At 49.2% G+C, this 8,497-nt stretch overlaps 1 protein-coding gene across 1 annotated transcript; it reads left to right on the top strand.

The window, feature by feature from the left end:
- The first annotated feature begins 1,268 nt into the window (after positions 1 to 1,268).
- LOC135907233 (P2X purinoceptor 7-like) lies at positions 1,269 to 3,122 on the top strand. The gene is made up of 3 exons (XM_070537002.1): positions 1,269 to 1,545; positions 1,853 to 2,059; positions 2,439 to 3,122. Exons 1-3 carry the CDS (start codon positions 1,403 to 1,405, stop codon positions 2,599 to 2,601), a joined length of 513 nt encoding a protein of 170 aa, XP_070393103.1. The 5' UTR covers positions 1,269 to 1,402; the 3' UTR covers positions 2,602 to 3,122.
- Positions 3,123 to 8,497: the final 5,375 nt, after the last annotated feature.

The following is an 8,497-nucleotide window of genomic DNA, read 5'->3' as shown; positions in this document are numbered from 1 at the left end:
TTACAAAAAACTAGGTTGAACTCGCCAAAAAATGTTCGCATTAAAAAACAAAACAAAAAATAACGGCGATATACCGAGATATCGCGACACAACACAAATGCTGGCGTGAGACGGAGAAGAATGCTTCTCATTAAATATGTTATCCTGAGAAATTGCGCCAATTGACGCATACGCATAAGAGCGCAATAGATAGTCAACCGGCGGCGACAGAGAAAGACTTTAAAGAGCAAACTAAAATAAATGAAATGTGGGATGGCTTCCTTGTCCGGTGGTCCAACGGTGGTCCTGGCGCAGGTTGATCGGTCGATTAAGGTGTCCCGGTCGACGAGGCGTGCGCTGGACAACACACTCCCCCACTGCCCTCGGGAATGTTTGGGGATGGGGGTTGGTCGGGGTTCTGATTACACTTCCACAGGATGTGGTAGAGTGCGCCTGATTTTCTGCAGTGCCTACACTCCAGGGAGTATTGCGTAGCGAAGAATAAATTTTTAATCGTACAGGGTGAGGAAACGCGTTCGCTTGAAGTCTTCCTAAGAGTGTTTTCCTGTCAGCTGGGCAAATTGGGCTGGGTAAGTGGGAAGGCCCTCTCATAATATTGCGTCTATAATATCGCGTGTTTCCAGGTAACGCACAAACGCATTTGGGATAGCGCTCCCCCCCCGCCCTTCGATTGGTGAGAGCGCGGGCCAGGGAAACAGATGGAAAGTCTGGTGGCAGCGCCGTGGCGAAGTCGGATTCTCTGTGCGACGGAATGATAGCAAGGCACGTGATCACGTTTCATCGAAGCAGCACGAGTTACACAGGCGAGGGAGCGCGCGACTCTGCACCTTTCTGCCAGGATACGGACACGCTTCGCCATCTATCGGCACAGAGCCTTTCGGAGATGAGAGAAATAGGCGGTTACCTGCAAAGTGGGCGATTCAGGCGAATAATGCTTCGCGTTTAAGAAAAAAAGAAAGACAGAAACATTGCCGCTTAGTTTGTCACAAAACCAGCTTACCGCCACTATGTGCCATGGCGAGCACGTGCGCGAGAGACGGAAAATGTGCAGAAAAGGGAAGAAAATGTGTGCAAGCACGAAACGGGAGAAAAGCAAGCCGGAGGCGACGTTGCCCCATCGGTACAGACAACGGCACATGCGCAGTGTATGCGCCGTGGTGGGAAGTTAAAGTCACGGAGGAAATTAAAAAGTTCTTTCCTTTATAGGGAAAGAAATGATCTTCCGTTTCTCCTTCGCCACCGTCCACTACGAGCGCTACGTCGGAGCCGAACGTCACGTCTGGCGCTTTCCTTTTTTGTTCTTGCTTGTGGACACCCTATATTTCCGGTTGTCTCGGCTGCGCTTTTCTTGTCTGGCCGCGCAGTCTTCGCCTCGCTGCTGCGAAGTTGGCGCTGTGGCGCGATGGACCCTGCGCTGCGCTCCCGTCTCGAAAGGCTCGCAAGGGTGGTGGACCCGTACGGCGACACGCCACGTCGACTTACCACCGCGGGAGATGACGCCCCAGCGTCGCCGCCCTCGCCGGACCGTGGCGATGACATACGTTGGTAAGGTTACCTGACGAGCGCTTCTGATCTACTGATTGCGTTGTGATGCGCTACGCGTAGTTCGGTTGTTGTCAGTCATTAAACTCAACTCGAGTTATCGTACTTGATTCCCCCCCCCCCCTCCTTCCTTTTAGTTTACAGACTGTGTGTGCGTTCCTAACAGTTACAAAAGGATGAAAATGCAGAGAAAGGGTAGCGGCTTCTCCGCCATTAACGGACGCTACCGGAAGCTCTGCCGTAGTAGTAGTGGCAGCAGCGTATGTGTGCAATGGCGGGATGGGTAATTTGTTCATCCGTGCGAATGCAGGTGTGCCTGTTGGCTGTGCGTGGCGAGTTCAAGCGCGGAGGAAAACGTTTGCTGCCGGGATGTGGCCGAAGTCGTTGCCAAAGGCACCGACGACTGCATCACCCGTCACTCGTATTTCCCCAGCATCTGCCTCAATCCCGGCGTCCTCGAGGCGGCGTTCTACGCGTTCCAGGAGCTCGGCGTGCGAGTGCAGGGAGAGCTGCACGAGTAAGCGAGATACGCGTCCACTTTTTTACGCGAAGCATACTAGCCGCACAACCACGCTCTTCCTTGCTGCGCCGCGCGCGGCCGCGTAGCTACCATATGACGTCATAACAGCCGCAAAAGCGGAGGCTCAACTCGTGCGCTCGCTTGCGGCCGCGTAGCTACATAGCCGGGTCTCAGCTCGTGCGCTCGCCTGCATGAGTTGTTTCTTCGTCTAGCCGAACCAAATATAGCCAAGCAACAGCAGTTCACCAGGCTAAACAGTGGTTCAACAACTAAAATAAAGGCTAGTATGCTTCACATCCTGGGCTTAACCTTAGCTAAGCCACAGCAATTTTTTTTTTGAAGCAACGGGTTTAACGTTGATTACTTCTTTTTGCAGAAAGTACCGCGTCGTTGCCTATCGCCTCTTCACAAAGTGGATATGGAAACGACTGGGCAGGTGGGATCAAGTCGTGCTGCCTGCATGTGTTGTGGAACGCATCCGACAAGAGTTTCCCTCGGCCGCGTACGTCGGTTTCCTGCACCCTCGTCTGGAGGACTGAAGGACTTCGCCATAACCGCAGCTTCGTCGTTGATATTTTCAATACCGCCACGTGCACGGCCAACTTGTTTTATGCCTGTCCGCTGCGCGCAGTGCAGCATTGAGAGGTTAATTTGCCTCGGGCCCCCACTGATGATGATTACGATTTGCCGATCCACTCAATGTCCAATCACACAACGTTATCAATCCATTTCAATCATGGAAACTATTCGGCTACTATTAAACCTTTTTTTTGTTTTTTTTAAAATTTTTTTACGAAGTTTGGTGGGAGAACGCCCCCTGGATGGGATGTTACAACTTCGAGTGACTAATGTATACTTTCGAGGGGGTGAGGGGCTCTCTGAAATTATTGACGCGAACTTGTCAAGGAAACATTTAGTGGGACCTCCTGGCAATCGGGGGCTGCAGCCCCATTAGCCCATAGGTTAATCCGGCCCTGACTGTGCGCGCTTATCGCAGTTTGCAAAACTATATCGTACATTAAAAATGAATTCGTTTTGAATAAAGGTATGATAAACTTTATTTGGGGACCTCGTAAAATATAACAAGTTGCATGCCGGACTACTAAAGCTGCACTCCAGACTGTGCTGGCCTTTACAATGTTCACTTTTCTACTTGATCTGAGCAGCAAATTATTTCAAAGGCGCTAATCACAAAGAAATGTTAAGTTTTATTATATAGTAGTTGACTTTTGCTTTCTAGGTAACGACAGTTTCAAGGCATGCGAGGCAATATATATTAAAGAAGGTCAAGATACGTAGCGCCGACTACCGTGTCTACTACGTAATTGAAACTTTGCATTTCTAGCAGCCTTGTAATTGACGCCTTGTTTGAAGCATTTTAGAGGTCATGCAAGAACAATAGCGTTAGGAGGGGGGGGGGGAGGGGGTCATATGCATGACCTTCAACCCATTTATAGTCTGGGAGGATCTACAATGCCTCACTCGCTAGGTTGATTACTTGTATGACAACACATTAAATGTATAGCACGCAAGACCTTGAAACCAGGTTAAGCACTTTGCTGCCCCGAGCGACAGTACGAGTAGCGTTTGCAGGCCCAATAAGTGCACTGGTGTGACACATTCGTATTTTGCTGAAATCTCCTACCAGGGGCCACACTTTCTCGACGACTTTCATTACACCACTGCTACCGCGAAAAGAAGCCGCTAGTAGTAGTCCTTAGCAGTCTGAGGTGCAGCTGTCGGCAGCTATACGGGCACGACGTTATGTTCGCGCCAGAGCGGATCAGTGTTGTGTACGGTGTTGTGTTCGCAATACACTCTCGGGCCAGTGCCGAGGTGTGTAGTATTACGTTGGGTACGTATTCTGACGGCAGGAAGGTAGGCGTACAAAACGCAGACACAGGAAGAACGAACAGAGACGTCGACTCTCGAGTCGCACGGCGACGAAAAAGAAGGAAGGCGTAAAACCCACCTACGCATGCTCTGCTATGGGTGGCTCTATGGAGGGCAGCCCTAACCCGACAGTCATGGACACGTGCGGGCACTCGCGAAAGACAGCGGTTTAGACCAGGGGTACCCAAACTTGTTGGCCAGAGGGCCGGATTGGCAACCAGTGGCGGCGTGGAGGACCGGACGATAAAGAATTAAATAAACATTGCGAGAACTGAAATTTGGACGAGCTTGTATGTCTTCCTTTTACTGTTAAATCAATCATAAATATATATTAGTTAAGATAAATTAGTAAATGAAGTAATTGTACAGGGCGTTGTCCCCCCCCCCCCCCCCATCAATATTCCACATAATCGACGTCGTTTATTCCAGAATTAAAAAAAAATTTAATGGCGTTTTATTTTCTGGCACAACACCCACCAAAGGAGCGAAATAACCTTATTTCAGGATCAGAATTTCGCTTTTAGCGCGATGTCTCAGTGGGTATATCGAGCTGAAATAGTAGTAAGCGTTCGAGGTATCAAACGAGCTTGTTCCTATTTCCCGGTAGCACGCATTTGTTTGGGTGTTCGCGGTAATTTTGCGTGCACCAAGCAGATATATATAGGACGTTGAGGTGGACCTGGGAAGTGTCAACACACCATACAAAGGACCCTTTCTCTTGCTGCCATGTCATCGCCACAACTCCGGTGTTTCTACAAATCCGTGTTGAATTTTGCGTATATAGTGTTTATGTTTTAGTAGTGGGGGCTGAAGTTTGGGCTAGTTGGTGTAGTAGTGTCAACAAAAAATTTCGCAATGCACAGGACTGAGCGTGTACGTGTTGTTTCGTACTGCTCTCTTCCGTATTGTTCTGCATATTACGCTAGTTTATCCTTTAAGGTGTTTACGTTTAAAAGTTGATAGAAAGCACGACTCGTGCAAGTTGGAGTATTAGCATATTTTAGTAAAATGAGACATAGAAATGCTATACACGACTACGTGTTTGAGAAACCGCCCATTTTTCTGCCGTTCTGTTCTCGGTGATCGCATCACGCAGCCTTAATTGATATATTTTGTGGTATACCGTTTATGAGCAATAATCATTGCCATACTGCATATCTTTATCTTTAAACAGACGAGCTACTTCAAGAGATATCTTGAGGTGCACATAAGCATTTTCGGATGACATGCTAACATAAATTACTTGTGCGCTTGAATCGAATAACGCGGCTGAGCGGCTAATAAATTAGTCGATAGTTTATTCACTAAATAAAACATTAAAACGTAAGCTTTCTTAAGACGTAAGGCGAGTCGTTCCAGCGAAAGTAATAATGATGGATTCTGTGGGGATCTGTCTGTTCTCGGATGAGCGAGAGCCACGAAATACAGACATGGCTTTGGCCACAGAAAAGATTTATAAAATGTCTGAAGTGGTAACGCTAGGGTCAATTCCACGAACTTGTCCTTTAAGCAAGGTGTTAAGGAATGAAGCAGCTCACCGGATGTGAGGCAAATTCTGTACATTTGAGGTCCGTGACACAGTTCTCGCCCGCTGAAAAGCAGCGAACGTACCCGCGACCAAACTGGAGTGCTTCGATAATCAACTGGTAGTGAGGTGTCACCTTCTGAAACTCTTTCTGGACGAATTTGGGTGTTTTTTATTCGAATTTATTTTCCATTGGTCGGTACCAGGGCCGCAGGAACGTTGGCCAGTCCGTCGCGCAAGAAAAGTTCAACTGCAAAATTATCGGGTGCAAGAGGAGCCGAGGAGGCAGCGTTTGCCTGGCCGAGTGAAGAAACACATATCAGTCTGGTGTGCCTAGGTCAATCACCGCCCGATATCCAGCCGTGTTCCCGTGAGGGTTCACCAAGAGGGGTCTCTCCACTCGAGTGGTATAGTTCGACGACAAGAAATCTGAGCGTTCCGACCGCGAGTTCATCGATAGTTCATCGATAATGACAGAAAAAAATTAACTGCATGACTCGCATAGCGCACAATGACTTGAAGAAGACGAAAGTTCTGTAATTATTTTGAAAGCAAATGATTAATTAACACCTAACTTTCTGTGTACGACACAAATAGAATGCCCCTGATTTCCTTTGAATATGAAAATTGTGCCCTTCTTGCTCCTCACAGAGAAGTGGAGAAACTTCGTCTTTCATATAACTCATCTAAAGGGGCCAAAAACGAGGGTTTATCCTTTTAACCTCTAATTGACACACTCAGTTCATTATTTGCCTGCACATTGTCCCTAACGTTTCCCACATTGGTTCAAAATGTAAGCTTCATGATTTATCTGTTTGTTTTTTCAGAAAACTGTGAAAACAGGGATACAACGTGTTTGAGAGATTTAGTCGCACTAACAGCTTTGCTGTGAAAGATGTTGAATGGTATAGAGATGGCGTTTTGATATGTGAATGCAATAGATAGATCGTTAGGCGTGTTTCGAGTACATGCGTCCAAAGGCCGTTCAGTGCACCGCGAAGTTCCTACCACATTCTTCCCGTCAGCTTTCGTGAAGACCGTCACAGTGTGTCGTTGCAGATGACGAGAAACACCCGTGAGCATGCGTCTCGAATACCGCGAATCGACATCATAATTCAGAATGTTGCATAAGCCAACTTATCACAGAATATTACACCTTCATCTTAGTGTTTGAGCAAGGAAAAGTGGTATTATTGGGATTATCTTTCGTAGGATACTTCGCACACTTTCCGGTATATAGGTATCTAACCGTTTTCCTTTCATGCCAGCCTGGGTCACTAGGTATGTGTGAACTCGGGTCACCGCTCTTCAAGGAATCTCTTTGACCCCAACTTGCGCCACTGGATATGTGCCACTGAGCATCTGCCGATGGGCATAATAATGATCTTAGCATACAAAACTTATAACGTAAGGCTTATGGTGGGCGTAATGTCCTGCACTTCACGACGCTGGTTATTGTTGAGCGACTTGTTGATCACAGCTAGAATGGACTCCGTAGCAGGGCACCAATGAACTAACACCTCAGTACTGCAAAGAAGAAACACAACTCTTGCCTTACCACATTAGAGAGGAGATTGTAGTAAACCATATCCCCAAGAACACGCACCCCACCTACAATCGAGAGAGAAGAGCAGCGCGTGCCCGCATGTTGCACAAGCGCTGTTTCAGAGACCCTGATACATACTACACGGACGCTAGCCCGTATCCCTCGTCGGCACGTTGCAGGCGCAAATACGCACTCGCCGTTGTCAATCAGGGGAACCTGGTAGCCTCTGCCTCCATCCGCGCCACATGCAGCGCAGCAGCAGCAGCAGCGATCGCTCTCGCACTTCGCGACGCCGAGAGAAAGGGAGGGTCCACCCGCGTCCTTACGGACTCACAAGCGGCGTGTCGTTTATACATGAATGGAACACTCCCTATACAAGCCATTCAAATCCTGAGTCACTCACTAGAATGGACCCACGGTTTCGTCTGGTGCCCCGGGCACGAAGGCCTGCGGGGCAACGAGGAGGCGGACTGCGCAGCTCGAGGTCTCACTAGCCGAGCGGCCGACCACACCGTTCTTCAGCCCCCGACAGACCGACGAGCGACCCACGAGTTATTAACGACAAGTCAACAAATACTACAGGACCAACGTCTCGGAAGAACACAATACGCTCCTCCACACAAAGCTCTCAATAAACTCCGCCTACAAACTAACACATACCCACACTTGTCTCGTCTACACGCAATCTCCCCAGACAGTTATACGTCCCGGAAATGTCCCTGGTGTAGCAACCACACAGCGACACTCGCGCACGTAACACACGAATGCACCGACCGTCCGGGCGACGCAATTTCGTCACGAGTCACAACACACACACTCACTACGTGGTTTTGGGAGGCGAGACTCTCCGAAGTGGACCTGGGAAGCCAACTGGCGACCCTCGACCAGGCCCGGTGAGCCGCGATCGCCAGTGGAGCCCTGTCAGAGGGAACCAGCCAGGAATAAACCGCGCAACGGTTCCTGCAATAGTAAAGTTCCTCCTCTTCCTCCTCCTGCTGAATGTGCGTCCGTAGACGAGTACGTTTCTACAAGTGGAGCGCGGATAGCGCCTACACGTTGTCGATGGGCCGAACCTCAGTGGTTGGTGGCGACTGCAGTGCCTGGAAATGTGGCCCAAGTCGCCGCATCTATAGCACACAGGTAAGCGACGATCGACGAACAGCTGTTGAATGGTATAGAGATGGCGTTTTGATATGTGAATGCAATAGATAGATCGTTAGGCGTGTTTCTCTTGCTAGTGCATGAACTCCCACGGCTGAGCGCTCGAAGCGCTCAGCCGTGGGAGTTCGCCTAGCAAAGTGGCTGAGCCTGCCGCACAGGAGGAACTGTCGGCCTGCGTGCAAGCCTGCCGGGGCGAGGGCGTAGATGTGCCCCATGGTGCATGGAAAATAAAAAAGAAATGAAAAAGGTGCGACGAGCACGAGCAGCCGCCACGAGCGCTTCTCGCTCATTTGCTGCCAGATGACGAACG

Source organism: Dermacentor albipictus, chromosome 1, assembly GCF_038994185.2.
Source record: "Dermacentor albipictus isolate Rhodes 1998 colony chromosome 1, USDA_Dalb.pri_finalv2, whole genome shotgun sequence".
NCBI lineage: Eukaryota > Metazoa > Arthropoda > Arachnida > Ixodida > Ixodidae > Dermacentor > Dermacentor albipictus.
The sequence above is the reverse complement of the archived record's forward strand: the minus strand, read 5'-3'. Positions and strand labels throughout refer to the sequence as shown.